This window comes from Podarcis melisellensis (assembly GCF_964234715.1).
Source record: "Podarcis melisellensis genome assembly, chromosome: 1".
Lineage (NCBI taxonomy): Eukaryota > Metazoa > Chordata > Lepidosauria > Squamata > Lacertidae > Podarcis > Podarcis melisellensis.
Genome location: NC_138528.1, coordinates 131,145,058 through 131,169,456, shown reverse-complemented (window position 1 = coordinate 131,169,456; position 24,399 = coordinate 131,145,058). Strand labels below are relative to the sequence as shown.

General features: G+C 44.0%; 1 protein-coding gene across 3 annotated transcripts; it reads right to left on the bottom strand.

Annotated features, from left to right (window-relative positions):
* Positions 1 to 4,771: 4,771 nt before the first annotated feature.
* On the bottom strand, positions 4,772 to 19,675 carry ASB1 (ankyrin repeat and SOCS box containing 1). 3 transcript variants are annotated; one of them, XM_081895565.1, is made up of 6 exons: positions 19,501 to 19,675; positions 16,525 to 16,666; positions 14,918 to 15,220; positions 7,686 to 7,748; positions 6,982 to 7,367; positions 4,772 to 5,057 (listed from the first exon to the last, which is right to left on the bottom strand). In XM_081895565.1, exons 1-6 carry the CDS (start codon positions 19,658 to 19,660, stop codon positions 4,927 to 4,929), a joined length of 1,185 nt encoding a protein of 394 aa, XP_081751691.1. In that variant the 5' UTR covers positions 19,661 to 19,675; the 3' UTR covers positions 4,772 to 4,926. The 3 variants fall into 3 exon arrangements, with proteins under 3 accessions (XP_081751691.1, XP_081751692.1, XP_081751693.1); XM_081895566.1 differs by having other exon boundaries at positions 7,686 to 7,697; XM_081895567.1 differs by lacking the exon at positions 7,686 to 7,748.
* Positions 19,676 to 24,399: the final 4,724 nt, after the last annotated feature.

Sequence of the window (24,399 nt, the reverse complement as noted above, 5' to 3'; positions counted from 1 at the left end):
CCCCTTAGGACTGGAGAGGGAAAGGCTACAGTCTCCTCTCCAGGTCCAGCAATGATCAACAATGAGATCCCACAATCAACCAAGGGAGGAGCTGGGCGCCAGCAGTGTTCCTGAGGTGGACTGAAGTGAGGGATGAGTGCCTAATCCAAGCTGCCCCAGGGATGGAGCCAGCGGAGAGGCTTGCCTGCCATTGGCCAGTCAGCCAGCAGCCTTTGATCCACTTCCCAGATCAGCACAAAGCCCACTTGTTCTGGGCCTGGGGGAAATCCCCATCCCTTCCCAGCTCATGGTGGGGAGAGAGGCCCTGCCATGCAGTGCTGCCTGACCAGTAAAGGTAAGCATAATGATAAAGACAAAAATGGAAACCAAAACTATAAAATAGGCATGCAGAATGAATAGTTGCACATGACTTTAAATGAAGTCCAAGTAGAGACTATCAGATCATAATTCCAGATTTGCCCGGCTTTTGACGAGGGTTGACTTGAGAAATGAAGGTTTTGCTGTATATGTCATAAAGTAATGCCAAATCATATTAAAACTGTCTGGAGGTTCTAGTCCTTGCTGAAATCTCAAATTATACATTATTTTCTCCATTACAGCTATATTCCAGAGTGAGTGGTACCAAGCGTTCAGTGTAGGATTTGGGGCTGTTTTGCATTGAGTTGCACTTCCAGTTTGTGCTGCCTATATCAAATAGAAGACCAATACTATTGGTATCATAAAAAATGTCCAGTAACATTAATTTTGGACAACAAACAATAGTTTCCTTAGTAGTATTTCACTCCCTTCAAGTGTCCCAGTTTTCTAGGGACAGTCCTGGAATTACAGAAGCCATCCTGGTTTCTGAACTGATCCTGGAATGTCCTACTTTTCCCTTTTCCTCGCCTCCATGTCTCAGAGAACAATTAAAAGTGGGGGTGGGGTGGTAACTGCAAAAAACAGAGTCCTGTTTATACCGAAAATAAGATTGTTGCACCAAGTGAAGGAAAAGGTGAAGCTAGCAAGCAAAGCCCTTCCTATAATTTTGAAGGAAAAGTTCACCAATCCACTTTAAATTCTTTATTTGCAATGCTTTCACAATCAGCCACTTTTAGGAAACACAAGGAGCCTTGATTTCTTTATTGTAAGTTGAGCCTTCCACTGTCTACTCACAAGTAAGTCCCGCTATATTCAATGGCGCTGAAACCATTCAATGGCTGCCCCACACTGCAATCCAAAGTGTGTTTACTCAGAACTAAGTCCCACTGAGTTCAATAGGATTTACTGTCTGGTGTGTTCCTGATCATTCTCATGGTTACTACTGTTACTGTTACTACTACAACTACTACTACTAACAACAACCACCATTTCCCACCTTTTTCCCTGTCAGGGACTCAAGGCAGTTTATTTCATTGTTGTACACGATCCCTTTCCTCGCACATTTTTTCTTTGCAACAATTCTGCAAGGTAGGTTCAGCGGAGACGTGGTAATTGGCTCCAAGTGACCCATGTAGATGTGTCTATGACGTCTATGTGCGTGGGAGATCAAACACGGGAGAAGCTTCCTGGTATAGAAAGAGATAGCCCTATTTTCATCAAAGAAATGTTGGTGGGTATGATACTTATCATCTTTGTCAAAATTAAATTCCAAAAATCTCGCACCAACTAACATTCCCACCATAAAAGATAATACGTACCAAGTTTATTGTAACCCCTCCAACAATTAGGTGATATAGAATAGTTTTTTTTACATTTGCAAAGGGGTGCGTTACCATCTGTGCAATAATTTCCTCATTTTTAAAAGGGGTTCCATAGATCCATAAGTTACATTGAGCAATATAGAGTACAGTTTAGAATCTAATCCTTTTGCCCCTCTGCATTTAATAAATTTTCTAGTTGTCTAAAGAGTTTCAGAGCTTGTGTTTTTACATGTTGTTTGATTAAAATAGATTGTTACTGTTAAGATTTGACAAAGGTATTTTTATTTGGTTAATAGATACAGGTTGATTACTGCTATACAAATCTCATTATGTATATAATCCTATGGATTCCCAATGTTCAAATTGCTTCTCTCCCCCTTTGCTGGGTGGTGTGATATTGGGATTAATGAAATAATAGGTGTAAGTTTAGGTTGCCAGATTTTCTATACCCTAATAGTACAATTAGTAAATGGATTTGTTACAGTGTTCAATAGATTTGTTTTCAGATTCTTAAATGAATGAGCTCATAGAAAGTTTGGAAAGTTTAGAAAGTTTGATTTCATTGCTGAATGGGAGTGAAAGGAGAGAAAAGAACCCTCCACCACTGCAGTTTGGAGTTTTAATTATACCAGGTTTAATATTGTCAAGAATGATCCTGAATAATAAATTATTATTATAATAAATTATTATTATTAATGCCCCGCCCATCTGGCTGGGTTACCCTCTGGGTGGCTTCCAACAAAATACAGCGGTGCCCCGCAAGACGAACGCCTCGCAAGACGGAAAACCCCCTAGACGAAAGGGTTTTCCGTTTTGGAGGCGCTTCGCAAAACGAATTTCCCTATGGGCTTGCTTCGCAAGACGAAAATGTCTTGCGAGTTCCTGCGGGTTTTTTTCCCTCCCCCCCCCTTTTTCTAAGCAGCTAAGTCGCTTATCAGCTGATCCGCTAAGCTGATAAGCCGTTAAAAACCGCTAATAGCGCTAATCCGCTAAGCTGTCAATGGGCTTGCTTTGCAAGACGAAAAAACCGCTATACGAAGAGCCTCACGGAACGGATTAATTTCGTCTTGCGAGGCACCACTGTATTAATATTAGCTCTGATGAGGCACAGACACTGAAGATAAAGACAATAGCCTGAAAACAGTTAGAGATTGTGAAGAATGGGATGTGTGGGTAAAATGTCCTGGGATTCCCTTATAGTGGTATTTAGAAAGCATTGATTCGCAACAGCAGCGCACTGAATCAGCAAACTCTGAAGCCCCAGGCAGATGGCCATCCAGTATAAAGGACTGCATGGAGGGAGACCCAGGACTGCATTATCAGCCCACATTCAAGACCTCATTTGCATAGGAGCCTATACCCAATGCACAGCGCATGTAGGATTCTCACATGCAACTTTGGCTTTGCAAAAAGGGAGGGTACAGGTCCTGCATAGAAAACCTATTTATGCAGCCCCTTCTGCAAGCATGACCCCAATCCGGCCCACACATATTTATTTATTTATTTATTTATTTATTTCTGTTTACACACTGGGTTTGAGATGTCTCTGTCTATATAAGGAAAACAATGGTTTCCACCCTCCCTGTGATCCTTCAGTTTTCTCTTTGTGCAATGGCAGTGATCAATGCAGCTGATCAGACTCAAGTCCTGTTAACCAAGAAAAAGTCGGGTGGTAGATTGTAAACCTGTGGTCATGGACTATGGTTGTATCCAACAGTAAGAGGGCACCGCTGGAAGCGCCTTCTGTATGCACAACAAGACTCTCCCTTCCAAATATCTCAAGGGCTGTCACATGAAAGACAGAGCAAGCTTGTTTTCTCCTGCTCTGGAGGGTAGGACTCGAACCCATGGCTTCAAGTTACAAGAAAGGAGAGTCAGACTAAACATCAGGAAGAACTTTCCAGCGGGAAGAGCTGTTCAACAGTGGAACAGACTCCCTCCGGTGGTGAAAGACTCTCCTTCCTTGGAGGTTTTTAAGCAAATGTTGGATGGCCATCTGTCATGGATGCTTTGGCTGAGATTCCTTCCAACTCTTCTATGATTCCTGCACCCTGGGCATCCACTCTGTGCATCCTCAAAATCTGATCCAAAGCCTTGGGGTCCTGTTGTAGGAGGAACTCTGCTTGCACTACACTGGATACAACCAATATTTTAAATATTTTTACAGCACATAGAAAAATGCAGGTGCTTTGTGAATAATAAATACGAATAGCATTAGTAGCCAAAGGTACATATTTTGGACATCAGAAAACGCTGCATTCGCCTTAAGATAAAATGCTTCAGAACTGTGGTTACCTCATGCTACTGATGGACAAGATTTTTAGTATACTTTACACTGTGCTGAAAAGAAACAGAAATAAATTCCACAACAGCTAATCATCAAGAGCAACAATAATTTACTGGTGATTATTTGAATAGCATGAAAAAATCAGATGAGTGCATTTTAAAACATATATGTCATTTGTATAGGGAAGGCACGACTGGGAATATGTAGGTTGTTGGAGTTGGCCGTATGGCGAGAGATGAGGTAAGTCTTGGAACCAAAACCATGTAGATTGCGACCCTGAACTACTTTCTGCTGCCTATGACTGCAGAACTCATCCTGAGCCCTCAGAAGAGCAGGACTGCTCACCTGGCCTCAGTGGCGTAGCGTGGGTTGTCAGCACCCGGGGCAAGGCAAGTAATTTGCGCCCCCTAACCCGTGGATTTGCGCCCCTAACCCTAACCCCCAGATGTTGCGCCCGGTGCGGCCGGCCCCCCCTGCACCCCCCACGCTATGCCACTGCCTGGCCTCCCTCTGGCTGAGTTGCTGCCTCATCCCAGGATGGAGAAGGGTGAGGTGTCTGTGGCAGCCCCGAGGCAGAGCCTTGCCACAATGCCTGCTAAATAAATACCTTGAGCTGTTTTTGGAATAACAGCACGTGCTTTAAATAAACACATCCACACCACTAAAGACAAATACTGTCTGCACTAAAGCTATAGGACCATGTCTTATCTTTTTCATGATACGTGAAGCACTGTAACACATCAGATCAAATTCACCAGGAAGCAGCTTTGCTAAAACCCAAATTATAGAGAATAATTAACAGAAATAATATCATGAAAATAATTTTATAGCATTAAACAAACACAAACAGTTCTTCCTGTTTTCAATTGCTCACTCTTAAAAAAGCAAAATCCTCATTAAAGGGGGGGAGGAAACAATGAAGGAAGGGAATTGTCCTCTAAAACATCCAAGGAGACCTTACTACTGTTTATGGAGTAAAAAATTTATGATTTGGTCTGGCACTGGAAGAGTATGGATCAGGTGCAGACGCCGTTTCCCGAGTGTCCTTCGTACTGCCACGCGGCACAAAGACATCAGACTCCTAGGGCAGCCTGTGACGCAACACACGAGAAAGAGACAAGGAGAGAAAAAGAAACAACTGAGTACCACAGCAGACCCACAACTCCTAGTCCCACAAACACCTATGCCTAGTTAATACCTTTAGGCTGCATGCAGAAGTGAGAGGGGCACCCAGCTCTAAGCTTTCACCCAGGGAAAACCCACTCTGCAGTGCTGAACTGGAGAGAATGTCAATTGGGCTTCCCACAAATTGGTGTTTGCTCCGATTCAGCACTAAAGAGTGGGTTTTCCTGGAAAGTGGAGTAGCAAACGCTCAGTCCCCTGCTTTCTAGGCACGAGACAAGTGGAAGTGTGGAAAAGCCATAAGCAGGGAGAGAAAGAACTAAGCAGCGACTCTGCAGGAAGGAGCTGGTTGGATATCACTGCTGCTCACAAATCTGAACTAGCTGCCCATTTGTTACCAGGCCATATTCAAGGTATATTAGTATATAAAAAGCCCTCAGTAGCTTAGGTTCAAGTTTACCTGAAGGATTGCCTTACTTTGTATCTGAAGAACTGCTTTGATCTGAAGAACTGGCACTTTTACACATACTTCATAAGGTTTGTTCTGGACTTGCAAGGAATTGATCATTCAGTGCAGCAGTACCTACAGCTGGAACTCCCTACCCATTGATATTAGGCAGGCACCCTAAGGGAGCAGGTAGCGCTGTGGTCTAAACCACCAAGCCTCTTTTGCTTGCCGATCAGAAGGTTGGCAGTTTGAATCCGCACAATGGGGTGATCTCCTGTTGCTCTGTCCCAGCTCCTGCCAACCTAGCAGTTCAAAAGCACACCAGTGCAAGTAGATAAATAGGTATCGCTGTGGTGGGAAGGTAAACAGTGTTTCCGTGCGCTCTGGTTTCCATCACAGTGTCCCATTGCACCAGAAGCAGTTTAGTCCTGCTGGCCACATGACACGGAAAGCTGTCAGTTCCCAGGCCCAACTCAAAGGGCTGGTTCTTACTTGTAAAGACTAAAACAGGTTTTATTGTAGTTGTATCTGTACTACCTGTCAAATTTAATAATATATGGTTTTATTGTTATGTGGTATTCTGCACTCTTCTACTTTTAGTAGAAGAGCAGGGTATAAATAGATGATTTCTGATGATTATTTAATCCTTATTATGTCGCCTCCTGCATGATTTCCATACGCAGAGCTTTTTTTCAGCCAGAATTCACCAGAACTCAGTTCTGGCCCCCCTCAGCTGGGCGCCATGGCCATTCTAAGAGTGAGGGAGGTGTCCACGGTGAGTTCCGGCACTTCTTTTAATAGAAAAATAGCACTGTCCATGCCACACCCACCTCTGCAGCAGTGATGAGCTCCTCCTCTGAATTCCATCTTATGAGGAGCCTAGATTTATTTGTTTGTTTACAGTAAACAAACTTTATGCACCAATTGACCAAAGTAAAATCTCTAAAACCTTGTTTGCAAGGAGTAGGGCTTCCTTGTAGGGACCCCAGTACTATGGGTCACAACAAGATTCCTACAGCTTCCTCCTTGCTAACTTACTGAAAATAGGCAAAAAGATTTCTGTCTCAGTTGACCTTTGAAAATGAATTCATTAATTGTTCTGGCTCTAATGTGGATTGTAGCTGTGTTTCTTTTTTGTTTTTACTGTTTTAGTTAAATTATTTTATTTTATGGGTGTTTTATTAGCTTTTTGTTTGTGTGCTGCTTTTGAAATTCATATGGAAAATTCTATATAAATTACTATAATTATTTAAATGAAAATCACATTCAGATACTATTAAATTTCCATGTTATGTATTAAAAACATTTCCCCATTTTCATCAGTTAAAAAAATCCCCAATGAAAATTTAAACCAGCTGACAACCCTAATAGAGGTACTTTCAGTTCACTACGCACTCCTTTTGCAGGGATAGAATATGAATGCCAAAATAACGTTTTCCACTCACTCCTGGCTTCTTTGAACACCTGCAAGGCTTCTGGGTTCACTTTGATCCTTCCTGTAGCTCCTTCTCCCAGAGTCTCCCATTTCACCAGATTCAAGTTGGCACCGAAGTCAATCAAGAGGTTGACAAACGCCACATCACACCCATGTCTCAAGACTGCATCCATGACACACACCGCAGAGCCCCTGGAGAAGCCCTGGATGTTGACGGGGCCACAGGAGTTAAAATCTGGGTTGGCTCCCGCTTGCAGAATCAACCGGAAGCATGGCAGGTTGTGATAGGCTGCGCTAATGTACAACGGGCAGACCACCAGGGATGTGAGCGGCCGGGAAGATGGGCTGGGGGTCCCTGAGATCAGATGGTGATTTACATCCACATCAGCGCCATACCTGAGGAAAGAAAATGAAATTCATTGGGAAAGACTATGGCAACCCTGCTTTCATTAAGCTCTTTTGTGGCGGCGAGATGGTGGCTAGGCAACCTGCAAAATCCTGCCCTGTTGGACTTTATGTGCCTTGGACCAAGCGGGATAGGAATAAAACCTTGTGAAGTCGAGCAGGAGATGGTCGTCCTCCACCAGATTATGTACCTCTAGCGTTAGGTGAGAGCCAGTGGGGTGCAGTGTTTTCAGTGTCAGCCTTGGTCCTGGCGATTCAAGGTTCAAATCCCCACTTGGATATGAAGCTTACTGGTTCAGCTTCACCTGCCTCACTGGGTTGCTGTGGGGATTAAAGGAGCAGGAGGAAAACCAAGAACACCACCTTGAGCTCCTTGGAGAAAAAGGTAGGATATAAATGCAATAAATACAATAGGTGCAATCCGCAGACAACAGCATGAGGCACTAAAGAAACTGGTGTGGCTGCATAAGGAGCTTGGAGAAGAAATGGAAGAAAGGGGAAATCACAAAGGAGGAGTATACACAAGTAGCATGGTTGCCCAGGGAAGGCCAGCTGGGTCAAAGCTCAAAATGAGCTCAGGCTTACAAGAGAGGTTAAAAATAATAATAAAAGGTTTCTTTGGCTATGTCCGAAGTAAGATGAGAGCCTAGCAAGTGGTAGGTTCTCTGCATGGAGAAGACGGAGAAATGCTACTGGGTGGCAGAGTGAAGGCCTACTTTGCCTCTGTCTTCACCCAAAAGGAAAGCGATGCCCAACTTGGTGATAACAGAGTAAATGATGTAAGGAGGGAGCTGCAGCCCAAGATGGGAAAAGAGGTAGTAAGGGAACACCTGGCTACTTTAAATGAACTTAAATCTCCAGGGCCTGAGGAGCTTCACTGAAGGGTACTAAAGGAGTTTGAGGATGTAATCTCAGAGCTTCTGTCTATAATCTCCGAGAATTCTTGGAGAACAGGTGAGGTCCCTGCAGACCGCAGGTGGGCACATGCTGTCCCTATCTTCAAAAGGGGGAGGGGGGATCCAGGTACAGAGGAGGGTGACCAAGGTGCTCAAGGCTCTGCCAACCAAATCTGATGAGGAACTGTTGAAGGAGCTGGGTATGTCTAGCCTGCAAAAAAGGAGACTGAGGAGATATGATAGCCTCTTCAAATATCTCAAGGTCTGTCACATGGAGGATGAACAAGCTGGTTTTCTTCTGCACAGGAGAGTAGGAACTGAACCAGTGGATTCAAGCTAGTGAAACATCAGGAAGAACTTTCAGACAGTAAGAGCTGTTTGGCAGTGGAACGGACTCCCAGGAGAGGTGGTGGACTCTCCTTCCTTGGAGATTTTTAAGCAGAGGTTGGATGGCCATCTGTCATGGATGCTTTAGCTAAGAATCCTGCATTGCAGGGAGTGGACTAGAGGACCCTTGGAGTCCCTTCCTGCTCATCAATTCTACGATTCTCTGACTATAACTACATCATCAGATGTTGCTCTCGGTTGCTATACTGGCTCCCTGCGCTGTCAGGTTCAGGCTGGGTTTTTCTTTAGCCGTCTGGCCACCTTGCCCTCTTTGCCTCTCACTGCACTGACGATTCCTGTCTCTCCCTCCTCAGTTTCAGAAGCTACAAATTCACATGAGCATCAGGGTGAGGCAAAGAGGCTTTGTTAAATCCTTCTCTAAAGGTAGTGCCAATTAAATCTGCTTTTCACCTCATGTGGTTACAGACAAGAATATATATCTGCCAAGTAGCCAGCTTGCTAGTTGCTAGGATAGCTTTCACATGGCAAGATTGAAACAGAGAGCGTTTAGCAATATTCAGAATGTAAACTATGAAAGCCAAGACTCCAGAGATGTGCTGGTGCGAAAGAATTGTGCCGCCCTCTGTGGGTAAACTGGGGGAAAGCCCAGACTGAGCTCTCCCTGACTAAAATGAAAAATCACATATGCTATCCTGACTATTTTGGGAAGCATAAGATTGAGGTTGTCTAAAATGTGGCCCAACAGAGAGGGATGAGGGGACACAGATTCCTTAAAAGAGCCAGTCCTGTTGGACTGCAGAAGCACAGAACCAGAAGTTACTACAGGTATTCCAGCCGATCTCCTGCCTCAGTTAAGTACAATTCTCCCCATGCATGGATCACCCTCCTCAGTGCAGGCCACAGTATGCCATATCCATAACTTAAGGGAGATTTCGGAAGAATTTAGGTTAAGTGTTGACAAAATCCTTCAGCGTTTATTACTGATAAGATCATGAGGTTTGAGATTCTGCCCTGTAATGTACAGTGGTACCTCAGGTTAAGAACTTAATTCGTTCCAGAGGTCCGTTCTTAATCTGAAAGTGTTCTTAACCTGAAGCACCATTTTAGCTAATGAGGCCTCCTGCTGCCGCTGTGCCGCCGCTGCACAATTTCTGTTTTCATCCTGAAGCAAAGTTCTTAAACCGAGGTACTATTTCTGGGTTAGTGGAGTCTGTAACCTGAAGTGCCTGTAACCTGATGCATCTGTAACCCAAGGTATCACTGTATTTTGAATCCTTCCTGGGCAACCCAGTCAGATGGGCGGGGTATAAATAAAATATTAATAATAATAATAATTCCTTCCCACTCCCAAAAATAGGTGTGGGCCAGGGGTCAACCTAAAACAAATTCACAGTCATGCAGTGTCTCAGTATTCAGGAAGGAGGCTGCATTAAAAGGCATATTGCACCTTTCCTGGCCTTGTTGGAAATGAGTGCAGGGGTCAAGTTGATGCTGTTTTGAAATGGAAAATTGGTGGCTGCAATGTACACACTAACTTTACCTTCTGATATCTGAATACTGACCACAACCATAGAATTCCCACAAGGCAGTCATTGCTAAGTCAATAAAAAAGGCAAAGAACATGAGCAGCTCAGCTTTCAGCAGCGGGAGCTGCAATAGGCCTTGGCTAGATTCTCTGGGCTGGACTCACACGTCTTCCCTAACCAGAAGTGAGCAATGGCTAAGAGACAGGGCTGTGAGACAGCTGGTGCAATTCTTACTAGAGCCATGAACTCACAAAACGGTTTTAGGTAAGCCTCTGCCTTTTGCCTTCATTCCCCCTACCTGCTATATGCAAATAATAATAACAACACTAGAGGACTGTTTTAGATCATGCATATTAAGTACTTTGAATATTAGAAGTACTCTATTAATATGAAGTAGTAGTATTACTGTGCTGATCTTCCTCCTCTATCCCATACCAACTCAAGGGGGAGAGGGGGGGGAATTGGGGATGCCACTGGGGTAGCCCCATTTTTGGTCGCTTACCACTTGTCCTGCCTCTTTGGCCCTTTAATGTGACTGTTCCAGTGCTGTCAACTCACACAAACACCAACAGCATTTCCGAACTTGTTGCCTTCTAGAGATCTCCTCATATGACTTTCACTATTGACAGACACAAAGATGCACACACCTTCAGGAAACCAACCTTTTGTGATAATAACGGCTGGCAGAGTAGAAAAGTATGGACAGCAGCAGCAAAACGGGAAGGCGGGAAATGGCAGCTCGTCAAATAAATGGCCAAGTATTCGTTTTCTGTTTATTGCTAGACAGATCTCAAAGAGTTGAGCAGGATTTCAAAGCTATCACTGAGAGCAACATGTTTGTTTGAAATGTAAATCCTGCAGACTAGTTGCGCTTGCCAAGGCAAAAGTCACCAGAAGCAGAGCAGTTGTGTTTGGCTCTGCTGTAACCAGGAAGAGGATTCCACTCTAAGCAGAGTCTCCAAATGTCCCTATGGAGTAATTATATGACTTAGGAATAACTTTACCTTCCCATCCAAACAGTCTAAGAATGAGGTTCTGCTTTCCTAATTATATATTTCCATTCTACCTCCACTCCCTGGTTAATAAGGAAAGGGTGATATTATTCTGTGCCAGGTTTGTGGGGGAAAGTCCTGGTTATGTCTGTATGTAGAACTTACTAGTCATTGCGAAGCTGGAAAATACCACTTTGAAGAACGCAGACAATTCCCTATGAAGTCAGTCAGCACTATCTGCATGCTCAGAGACTAGTCAGGCTACGTGAAATCATGGGGTGGCACATGGTCTGCTTACAGTTTTTGTTTTCTGATTTGGCCTTTCAGGAGAGGGAATTCTCCAGAACCCTTTCACATGATGAGGAAAGAGCCTCCTACTCATGAAAAGGCTGTTCTACCTGATAGAATCCTGGAACTGTGGAGTTGGAAGGGACCCCAGTCACCAAGCCCAAGCCCATGCAATGCTGGAATCTTTAGCTAAAGCATCCATGGCCTCTCACGCCAGAGTGTTGCCCATGAAAAGGCTGACAAGTGAAACTAAATCTGTAAGATGTTTTCTGATTCTGTACGAGTGTTTGAAAGGATAAGAACTGCTGTAGAACTTATCAGTTTGAGCAACACTTGCCCAAGTAATTGCAAAACAGTGGTAGTGGCTATTTGCTTTCTGCTCATCCTGGTTTTTTGGCTCCAACTGTTTTTGTTTTGCAATTTAATTTTGAAAACATCCAAGAATGGCCTACTGAATCTTGCTGTGAACCTTCTTTCTCACCACCCCAAATAAAAAATGGTGTCCCTGCTTCTGAATGGCTGTCAGGAGACAAATCCGACATGCACCTGGAAAGTTGTACAGTGGTGCCTCGCAAGACGAAATTAATTCGTTCCGCAAGTCTTTTCGTCTTGCGAGTTTTTCGTCTTGCGAAGCACGGTTTCCCATAGGAATGCATTGAAAATCAATGCGTTCCTATGGAAACCGCCTTCAGACCAGGTCCGGGGACAGTCTGTCCCCCGACCTCTTCTGAAGGCCGGCGAGGGCGAAAGTCTTTGCTTCCCCCCGCCTGCTTTCCCGGGACCGCTGTCCGGGGCGATCTTAAAATGCTGGCGGGCGGCAGCGCTGCCGCCCGCCAGCATTTTAAAATCGCCCCGGGACAGCGGAGGAATTCTCCGCTGTCCCGGGGCGATTTAAAAGCCCCCGGGAAGGCAGGCAGGGGGGACAAAGACTTTTGCCCCCCGCCAGCCTTCAGAAGAATGCTGTTCTGAATGTTGGCGGTGGGGAGGAAAAACCCTCCTCCCACTGCAAACCCCGGGAACAGAGGAGAAGCCCTTCGCGCCTTGTCCTCTGTTCCCAGACCTCCCACCGCAAGCCTTAGGACAGGTCCGGGAACAGAGGAGAAGGCGCCCATAGGGAAATTCGTCTTGCAAAGCCGCTAAAAATCGGAAAACCCTTTCGTCTTGCGGGTTTTTCGTTTAGCGAGGCATTCGTCTTGCGGGGCACCACTGTATTGCAGTCTAGTTGAGGGATGGGAAGCAGAAGCTCACTCCTTAGACCTTCTAATATTTCTTTTCCCGCACAGACACATGAAAAGCCATCTCAGATAAGCCACATGCTCTGTGAATTGGAAATGGGGACACAGGTGTGCTTTCAGTGTAGCTGCATGCATTGCTAAACTAGGGCATGTGTCAGATGGATGGTTTATCATGTACCCAGGTCAAAAATGTTGGAGAGATGTTCTAACATAGGACAGTCCCTTCCCCCCCGAAAGTATATTTGCTTAGGTCATAATTCTTAGGGTCAAGCTAGACTGGATGTGGAATTTTGTTTGCTTGCTTTAGCAGCTGGGCATATGTTATGTATCTGTATTTTATTGGACGAGTGCATTTTCTGTAGTATGAGTGGCATAATTGATATTTTAAGCTTTCCACAAAGCAATTTAAACTGATTAATAGCTGCATTTCAACTTGACAATCTGGTATTAGCATAGTCATCTTGAAAGAGAAATTATTTAATGAGAAGATATTGGCTAGGGTCAGTTAATTTTAAACTTGAAAGCTTTCCAAAGTCTACATTTAATATTGCTGGCTAAGAGTCCTTGCAGCAGAAGTATAAATCTGCACACCATCACCTTACACCAAAATTCATATAGATCATAGAGATGCAAGAAACCCTGGATGTGGTTCTGACATGTGGTTCTGCCACCATCACATGTGGTTTGGCTCACAGAACTGAATGGCTCAGCTGCCTCCACTGCAACATGACACTTCAAACATCAGCTTTTCAGATTTCTATACAGAAAATTTTATGTGTACACCTAAGTAAAGTGGTGTTTAATTAATGGGTGTTTAAGAGTGTGTATCTATCTTATCTATTGTAGGCATTTATCTCCTATCCTTCAACAAGTTTATCGGAAGGCACACCTATTAGAGACTTGGGACTGGTGGTGTGAGTGGCTCTTGAGTACACACTAGGTGGCAATCCCAGGGGTTATTTGTTTGTTTGGCTGGCTCTGGACGTATTTGCCCTGGAATGCCAACTCTTTATCTGCCTTCAGACCCCAGGTTAAGGCAATGTGTTACTGGTGAAGGCTGTAATCTGTCTGGTTTGTTTCTGGCTTTGTTGCTTCTCTCTTTGAATTTTGCTGGCTACAATGTCATTGTAGTGGTGAGACATATTTTTAACCATCTTTGATGTTTTTATGACTCATTCTTTACCAGCTGCCTTGAGGGTGGGGAGGTGGGGTCAAAATGGGACTTCAAATGTTTAACTTTGACAAGAGAGAAGATGGAAAGCCAGACCTTCAAGAATGGACATTCTGGGCTGCATCAATAGGAGTATAGCATCTAGATCAAGGGAAGTAATAGTGCCACTGTATTCTGCTCTGGTCAGACCTCACCTGGAGTACTGTGTTCAGTTCTGGGCACCACAGTTAAAGAAGGACACTGACAAACTGGAACGTGTCCAGAGGAGGGCAACCAAAATGGTCAAAGGCCTGGAAACGATGCCTTATGAGGAACGGCTAAGGGAGCCGGGCATGTTTAGCCTGGAGAAGAGGAGGTTAAGGGGTGATATGATAGCCATGTTCAAATATATAAAAGGATGTCACATAGAGGAGGGAGAAAGGTTGTTTTCTGCTGCTCCAGAGAAGCGGACAAGGAGCAATGGTTCCAAACTACAAGAAAGAAGATTCCACCTAAACATTAAGAAGAACTTCCTGACAGTAAGAGCTGTTCGACAGTGGAATTTGCTGCCAAGGAGTGTGGTGGAGTCTCCTTCTTTGGAGGTCTTTAAGCAGAGGCTTGACAACCATATGTCAGGAGTGCTCTGATGGTGTTTCCTGCTTGGCAGGGGGTTGGACTCGATGGCCCTTGTGGTCTCTTCCAACTCTATGATTCTATGACCTGCAATCCCTGTTCCACATGTCAGCCATCAGCATGGGATGTTGCAGCTGCTGTGCGAATAACTCATATATGTTCTTATTCTCAGAATGGTCAGGAAGGGAAGAATAGAAGTGTGCCGTCTTGAGCACGTTTTTGTCAGAATGGTAACACCTTAAATTTTGCAAAGAAGAAAAAGAAGAAGTGTAGGTATTTGAAAGGATTCTGAATTTCTCCTACCCTAAAAATGGAATTCTCAAGTCTTTCCATTTTCTGAGGACCCTCCCCCAACTCTGCCTATCTTCTCTCACTGACAATTGCTGCCTGTTGGAATTGAACAAACATACCCTATTTGGCTGACCGGCAACTGGCTCCTGGGCAAAGATGAAGCAAAATCACTCTGCACTTACCTGATCAGCTCTCTCAGGATGTCCGTGCTGCCTACCCGGGCAGCATGATACACGGGGGTGCTGCGGTGGTGACGGCTCCCATTGGGATCAGCTCCAGCTTGCAGAAGGATCTGTGCGCATTCCAGATGCCCATTCACAACAGCTACGTACAGGGCAGTTTGCCCTTTCACGTCCACAAGATCAATCTCTGCCCCTTTCTGAATCAGGAAATCCACACAGTTTCCATGTCCTGCCGTGGCAGCAATCCGCAGCGGCGTACAAGGCAGCCAACCACAACACCACACGGATTTCTCATTGATGCGGCTGAAGAAAGCAAAAGCAGCACAACTAAGTAATTCATGAGCGTGCCTGGATCTTGCCTTGCTTCCCCCCGTGAGCATGCACTGTTCTCAGCAAGTGTGGGGCAAAAATTGAGAACAAACACCAACTTTCCTCTCCCTGGATTCTTTCCCTGGATGTCCTATGTTATCCATAACAACAATTTTCTGACAGCGTGGGAATAAAGGTAAAGGTAAAGGTACCCCTGCCCGTATGGGCCAGTCGTGTCCGACTCTAGGGTTGTGCGCCCATCTCACTCAAGAGGCCGGGGGCCAGCGCTGTCCGAGGACACTTCCAGGTCACGTGGCCAGCGTGACGAAGCTGCTCTGGCGAGCCAGCACCAACACAGCACACGGAAACGCCGTTTACCTTCCCACTATAAAGCGGTGCCTATTTATCTACTTGCACTTAAGGGTGCTTTCGAACTGCTAGGTGGGCAGGAGCTGGGACCGAGCAACGGGAGCGCACCCCACCGCGGGGATTCGAACCGCCGACCATACGATTGGCAAGTCCTAGGCGCTGAGGTTTTACCCACAGCGCCACCCACGTGGGAATAAAATCACGTCTAAATAGATATATAAGGCACAATCACATGCAGCCTTTGCTAACCTGCCACTCTTCAGTTGTTTTGGACTACAATTCCAATCAGCCCCGTCCAGTATCCATTTAATGCAAACAGTCTGTCACTGACTGCACACATGCACACCCAAACCTACCATATTTTTTGCTGTATAAGACTCACTTTTTCCCTCCTAAAAAGTAAGGGGAAATGTGTGTGCGTCTTATGGAGCGAGTGCAGGCTGTGCTGCTATCCCAGAAGCCAGAACAGCAAGAGGGATCGCTGCTTTCGCTGCGCAGCGATCCCTCTTGTTGTTCTGGCTTCTGAAATTCAGATTTTTTTTTTCTTGTTTTCCTCCTCCAAAAACTAGGTGTGTCTTATGGTTTGGTGCGCCTTATAGAGCGAAAAATACGGTCTACGCAACCCCAGCTTAGATACATACACCCAGAATTACGTACGCCTGAGTAATTCATAAGGAAGGCTACCCATAATCTGAACTGTACAAAAATGGACAGAACAGATCTGATACATGGAATAAATGTGCAGATGGAACCTGGAACATACAGAGCCCAGGAGGATGATCAGTAGGAGATCCCCATCTTCATACATCCCTTTGAACCCTCAGTGTTCCTCAGTGACTATTTGCATGAGGCTAAAATGTACTCAGGGCTAAAGTGTTTGATTTATCACCTGAGACTCCATGCTCCATTTCAGTAAAACTGAGAGCTACCTTTGGAAGCTCTCTTCCTCCAACAGGCTTTTAATGGTTTGCAAGTCTCCCACATAAGCGGCATCATGCAGCCGGGTGTCCTCACAGTGCTCGATGGGGTGGTCACAGAATTGTTCCTTCAGCCACTCCTTCAGATTGCGACCTGTGCTGGAGAGATTGTTGCTGCTTTAGCTCATAAAACTCAGCAGGAGCTCAGCCCTGACCAGGAGGTTCTGCTATGGTCACCGGAGTAACCCCCCACTGCGGATGAGAAAGAAGCAGGGCCACAAGAGAGGACTCAACCACATTTACCTTTTGCTCAGGTCTGTGCTTTAAAGCTCCATATCCAACCGCTCTTTCTTTCGCCCCAAAACATTATCTGTAAAAACCCGCTCTTTAAAGCTGAAGTGTGACCAATGGCAATTCAGGTTTTCTGTGAATTGCTGTTTGCTCTGATTCAGCGGTAAAGGCACAGAGGAGAGGTAAGTGTGGAGAAGCCCTGCATAAGAGGGTCAGGTGGGGCCTGAGATATTTTCAACCTCTTTGAGACCCTGTACAGACTGGTTGTTGCTTTTTCCAGATATTTGAAGGTCATGTGGCAGGACTATCAAGTATAAGGTGTACTTTTATAGGTTCTATAGGTTGGGAAGAAAACAGCTAAAACATCAGCAAAACCTATATGACAAGAGACCATTGTGGGACATAGCACTATCCTACTGTCTCCAAACATCCGAATAATTATTTTTTACAATCCAATATGTCCTGAAAACAAATGCCTTTGCATGCAGTGAATAGGTGTTTGAGCCACTTACCATCACATTTAAAAATATCAAAGATTTGTAAAGTTGCCTAACATGTTTCATAATATGGCTCCTCCATTATACTCAGCCAAATAGGCATGAGGCAAAATGTCCCTAGATATATTCTGAGCAGTCTCCTTTGCTCAAGGACTCCTTGAGATGTGACCTAGCACAATGCAGACAAAAGATACGTGTAACATACAAAGTGCTTTGTGATGTTTAGAGTTGTTACGTAGCTTGGAGCTTCAGAACAAAAGTAAATGAACACAATCATCTGGCACTCCTTGCCTACAGGATCAAGATACAAATAAATATGTTCACAAAAACCAATTTTCAGTTGAATTATATTAGCAACTACCTAGAGAAAACAGGGAAACTAACATAATTAGACATCAGCAATCGAGTCCTAATTCTCTCACTGAGATTGTAAACCTATGTTTGGAGTGTTTTCCTTCAGACTCATACAGACTGCAATACAAAGACTTATCTATCACCACATCATCTAGAAAACAACATGAAAAATTAGTTTAGTAACTATGTATAAGAACCTGTGATGAAATCTATTATCGACATTTTCTGGGAATCCCAGGAAGTAAAGCAAACATGAATTAAGAATAATTGCTTGCTGCATTAAAAGCCACAATCTTCAAACCCATTTGCTAGAATGACTGAGAACAACTGTGCGGCCTGGGAATCCATTAGCAGACAATTACATTTCTTCCCCAAACAAGTCGCTGTGATCTGATTAGGTGAAATGAAATTATAATTGCATGTGTAAGATTCAGAGATATTTCCCTGTTAAATATTCTGCAGGTATTCTGTAACATATCCTACTAATAATACAATGTTCTCTCTCTCTCTCTCTCTCTCTCTCTCTCTCTCTCTCTCTCTCTCTCTCTCTCTCTCTCTCTCTCTCGTGTGTGTGTGTGTGTGTGTGTGTGTGTGTGTGTGTGTTTGCTGGTGTTATAGAGGAGTGGCTGATGCCTTTTTCAAAAAAGGCAAATATCTGTAGATGTTCAAGACAGTAAAGTGCTTTAAATTTGCTCATGAAATTTGCTCATTGCTTAAATTTGCTCATTTAAATTTGCTCATGAAAGTTAATCTCAGCAAAGCCCCAGATATACACAGAAAAGCCTGTTTGAAGCATTTCCACACACAAACGCTCATCTGACATTCCTTGCTTCCTGTATTTGGGTGAGGAAGCAGATTCTATACTCACACTGCTATGTCTCCCAATTTACCCTTTGAATATAAGAGTAAAGAACTGTGCTTAGTTAATTTATTAAATTTGTATCTTTTCTTTCCACCACACTGAACACTATTGCAATGAGGGTAAAACCCAAGGAGGAGTGGCAAGGGCTTCTGTATTGCTGTATTGCATTCAGCATTCAATGTTTATAGAAAATCAAAGCACCACCAATGGGCGTAGCCAGGAATTTTGTTAGCAGGGAACAGAACCTTGGATTTATATTGATTTTTATTAATTTTGATTGATGGGGGGTGAGGAGCCTGCCCTCCCAGCTACGCCCATGGCACCACCATTATCCCTATTTTACCGAAACAAATAGCAGGGGACACGGAGCAACATTTCCCCCAGATTCATCTGGCAGCTGAGCTAAGAATACAGGTCATTTGATGTCCCAGCCCACAAAAGTGACCACAGTAACCCAGCAGAGGGTTTCCAAAAACAAAAAAGCACAAGCTTTTTTTTGAAAGCACTGGCTTTTGCATACAACCTGCTTACTCTTATCAAATCCCTCCAGTAGATCATGGTGAGGATGAAACTAGTTACATTAGCAAGGCTATTTCCCAGTGAATAACTACTGAAAATCACGCGCAAACCATCCCTCCCTCAAAAGAGAAGCGTGGGGGATCAGAAGTAACAGGTTGCGAATAGGAGCAAGATGTGCACTGGATGCGTCTCAAGTGCCTCCAATGCCCAGGGAGCCGCTTAAGTGTCTTGAGGATCCTGGTAAATTTAAGCAGAAACCTGATTTTTGTTTGTTCAGCGTTTTCGAAGTCCGCTCTGATAGTGGAAAATTCAATATCGGAATAAATATGCACCACTTACTGGAAAGAGTCCTGAGGGGTCGGCAGCCCCTGACTGACATGAAGGAATGAACGCATACACACGAACACACACACACGCGTTTGACCCTTTTTTGCGTGTCAGATCCCCCTGAAAGGAAGACGTTACCTGCCTGGCCCCGCGCGGCCCCCGGAGGAGCCCCTGGGGCTTCGGGGCTCCCCTCGGCCTCCCCCGCCGGCCTCGCCTCGGCCATCAGCCCCGCAGGGAGCGCGGCCTGGCCGGCCTCTCCTGCCGCCTCCTCCCGGCGCCGCCTTCGCTCTCGCCCCATTGGCGGAAAGGCCACCACGCCAGGGATTCCCGCTTCGGCTTAAGGTGGTTCGCGGAAGTTAAGGTGGTTCGCGGCAGTCTTTCCCCTCTGGGTTTCGCGCGGGGTCGGAGCATGAAGCGTTTGGGGGCTCGATAGGTTTTCGTTTTTAAAAGATGCCTGAGAGGAGACAGGATAGAGGCTGGTCAAGTTGTGAGAACTCTGCCTTTTGGCGGGGCTGCGCCTGCCCTTCGGAACTCCCTGCCTCGTGACACCAGGCAGGCGCCCTCACTGCGCTCTTTCCAGAGGGGCCTGCTTAAAAAAAACATTCCTGTTTAGACAAGCTTGCCCAGATGATTAGAAAGCTGGTGTGAATGTCAATCTGTTTTAGCTCCTGTGTGTTTTAAAGTTTGCTTGTAAATTTCTGACAATTTTATTGTTTTATCTTTTGGGGGGGGAACGCTTTGAAGTTTTGTTTTGTTTTACAATCAGTGTATAACTTTTTTTAAAAGAAGATTTTTATTAAAGTTTCAAAAATTATATAAAAACAAAAGAAAACAATAATACAGACAAAAATAAAAACAAGTATAATTTCAATCCCTTATTTTCTTATAACTTACTTCCCTGACTTCCTCATACCTCCCCTTTCTGTATTCCAATTTCTAATTTATTAATTCAGCAAATCCTTTCAGTGTATAACTTTTGTTATGTACTGAAGTTCTCACCCTGGGCCAGCAGGGGGGTACTGTAGATACTTATGCAAATAGGGGATTGAAAGTGAGTGCAGTGATTGGATAGTTTTAGAAAGTTGTTACAGTTACGTTGTAGTGGAGCTGTATATAAGCAGGCTGGCTGAACCCTTCATTTCAGTTCTGTTCTGGCCTCTGAATAAACAAGAGCTGTTTGAAGAATCGCTGTGTCGTCTGATATGTTCACCCACAACTTAACAACTTTTATGAAACAAACACTAATAACGTGAATACAGAATCGTTTCTCTATCAGAACACTAGAAAGCCAGTGAGATTGATGGGCAGTAGATTCAGGACAGAGGAACCCTGGGTGCCCAAGCACCCACAAATTTGTCCGTGAAGGGGCTGGGCACCCACAGACTTTGGTGCCAGGGCCACTCAGGCTTCATGGCACCCACAGCCCCAGGTGCCCACAGTTGCAGGGCAAAGTTGGCACTCCTGATTCAGGACAGGTAAAAAGAAACTTCTTCTTCCACACAGTCCATATGCATGGAATTCACTCGCACCTGATGTGACTACACAATTAAATGGTTCTAAAGGGGATTTGACAAATTTGTGAAGGTGAAGCCGATTGAAGGCAATTGGTTGCAGTAGCTAAATGGAACATTCATGTTCAGAAGCAGCACACCTCGTGTGTGTGTGTGTGTGTGTGTGTGTGTCTGTCTGTCTGTCTGTCTGTCTGTCTGTCTGTCTCTGTCTGTCAAACAACAGGGTTAACAAACCTGACAGCCCTTCAGGTATTTGAAGGTGGCGGATCCCAGACTCTGGAACTCCTACCCTGGAGAAGCAAGTCTGGCTCCCTCTTTGCTGTCCTTCTGCCGGCAGATGAATATATTGTTTTTACTGTATTGTATTTTTATTATCAAACACTGCTGTGTAATCTGATGGATGAAAAGGAGTCTATAATTTTTAAAAAAGAAAGAAAAAAAGTGGGAACTCTGGTTATACTTTCCTGCACAGTAGGAAATCTGTATACATATGGGGTCTTATTACCTCAAGCCATGCTTTCAAAATATAATAAAACAAATGTGCTGTAAGTTGTTTGGAGAGCTCTGTGTAATAAATAATAAATTATGATAAACTTCCAAGAACTAAAATGCTGTGTAAAAAATAAACCAGACAAATGGAAGAGAAATCTGCATGTTTTTGTAGCGCTGCAGCATTTATATTAGATTTTTATTTTTAAAAAATAGACTAACAATTCTATAAGCATTTCTTAAGTTTTTGTTACCTGTTGTTTTGTACAAAATACACAGAACTTTAGAGAAAGTAAACACAGCATTATCCGCAGCATCTTGTCATGTTTGCTTTCACTATGGTTGCTGGTCCTTTCCACAAGCCCACCAACAACATCTGGAAAATCTAGAGGGGCGTTTTAGATGGAGAACAGGCATTGTTCAGGTGTGGCAGATGGCCTGCCTGCTTTTTTCTGTCTCTCTGTGTGTTTGTGTAGGAGAATGCTTGCTTTGCTTTTTTCGCTTCAGAACAGCTGTTGAGCTTTTGTGTGAAAGAAAAGTTGTGCATAAAAAGTGGTGGGATGGTTCCATTTCACATTTAGACCAGGCTCAGTGAAAAACCAACCAGTTTGAACAAAGAGAAAGAACAGAGATGGATACAACACCAAAAGGCTAACACAACAGAGTGCTTCCCAAACTTCCTTCTCACTAGATACAAATCTTGTTTTAAACTGCCACTTTCCTCCTCTCAGCGTCACCTCATTCATTCTAGCAGTCAAACTGCTTCTGGTTTAAAATGGTAATTCCCCCTTCAGTTGTTTAAAACCTGCTGCGTCGATTGTGATGCGACATTGCAGATCCTCCAGCAAGGGCTGTGCGATGACCTCAAGTTTTTCCATAAATAGGAATAAATATATCCCAACTTTCCTCCAAGGAGCTCAAAGTGGCACTCGTGGTTCTCCTCTTACCCGTTTTCTCCTGCAAGGTATATGGTAGGTTGAGAGACAGTGACTGCCCCAAGTCACGTAATGAACTTCACGGCTCAGCGGGGATTTGAACCCGGGTCTGTCAGGTCTCAGTCCAACATTCTGACCACTACACCACACTTGCCATGTGTGCTTGGTTGCAGCACACGAGGTGCTCATGAGTTTATTTGGCTTGTAAATGTGTCCATGGGCCCAGATAGCTTGGGTAATGCCTGGTTGGAGGTGTGAGCGATGCTGAGAAGACCTCACACCATTCAGTGTGAGAGAGGGTAGGATCATGCCCCCTGGGCACTCCCCCCAAAAAACCAGGAAGCTGACTGGCCAGCCTTCAGTTTAGATGGAGGAGTGCCCCCCAGGAGCTGGAGTCTGGGCCTTGCCCTCCAGGCCAGGTGGAAAAGACCTTGCAGCAGGGAGCAAGTGCCCCTGCAGTCACCATGGACTGTTTACATAACATGCAACAAAACGACACCACCACAAACTGGCTTATAAGTATAAAACCAAATTTACTAGAATAATAACTAGAATAGAGATAGACTTGTAACCATTCGAGGGTAGCACACTTCATCAAGTCCGAAAAGCCAGTCATACAAAATGGTTTGCTCAGGATAAGGAAGTATTCACAGGCACAGCGTGTAGCGAAACCTGTAATATATCCGGAGAACAGGTCTCCTTTTGCCCACTTGCTTTGTGTTTCCAACTCAAGACCTATTGAAGAACATCTCATCCAGTTCAATCTTTGAAAAACAGCTTTGAAAATGTTTTTCATATTCATATACTCTGGCCATTGTGGCAGCACGGGGTTGCCGTTCTGTGATTGGACTTATGCTACTTGTTGAATGGTTCATTTATCCAGTCTGTACAGTGGAACCTTGGGTTACATACACTTCAGGTTACAGACTCCGCTAACCCAGAAATATTACCTCAGGTTAAGAATTTAGCTTCAGGATGAGAACAGAAATCGTGCTCCGGCAGTGCGGCAGCAGCTGGAGGCCCCATTAGCTAAAGTGGTGCTTCAGGTTAAGAACAGTTTCAGGTTAAGAACAGGCCTCCAGAAAGAATTAAGTTCTTAACCCGAGGTACCACTGTATAAAGTTTATTGCACATATAACTTGTTACGATACAGTTGTACATTTATCCACTCCATGTTTACAGTATCTCCGCTTGAATGGTTACTAGTCTATTTCTATTCTAGTTATTATTCTAGTAAATTTGGTTTTATACTTATAAGCCAGTTCATGGTGTTGTTGTTTTGTTGCATTATTATTATTGTCACCACATTTGATACTTTGTGTATATACTTTGTTTCTATCAACAGTCTTCTTTCTCATTTTATTGGCTTTCAAAAATAACTACAATCCAAACACGACTCTTCATAGAAAAAATATGTCATTTAATTATTATATATAAAAAGAAAATAAATTTATAATACAAATTATATTTTAGGCTGTACATTTTTACTCACATACAGAAAATGCTGGATTCTTCTAACACAAACAGTTTTAACCATATATACAGATCCACACTTAAATGTGACGGGATTTTTTCAATGCTGAATTCAGTCCTATATACAATTATATGCATTTTGAAAAGACTGTAGCTGAAAACAGTTCAGCATTTCTGCTGATGCTTTTTAAGACATTTTCCCCAAATTAACTTCTAATATCCCTTTCCAAATATGACAATCATACCATACACTAAGGCTCTGTAGTTACTTTGAAATATATGCAAAAACATTTGTTGTAGTAGTTTTGGGATGGCTTCTTTATAAAGGCAGCAGGAACCATTCAGTCAAAAACTCTACTAGACAGCACACAAATCATATACATTCCTCAGTAAGGGCTTAGACTGTTATCTTAAGCTGTGTTATTTATTGGAAATAAATGTCATTACTTCCAAATGTTTTGATCAGGGCGTCAGACGGATAAAGTGCACACAATTTATTAAATAGCTTGCTAAACTATTGCAACACGGCATTTTTCTCCAAGCCTTAAACATTTCTGAGACTTCTCAGTCAGTAAGTACAAGGTTTCAAACCATATCCCACATTACGTTTCTCCTGTGCAACATCCAGC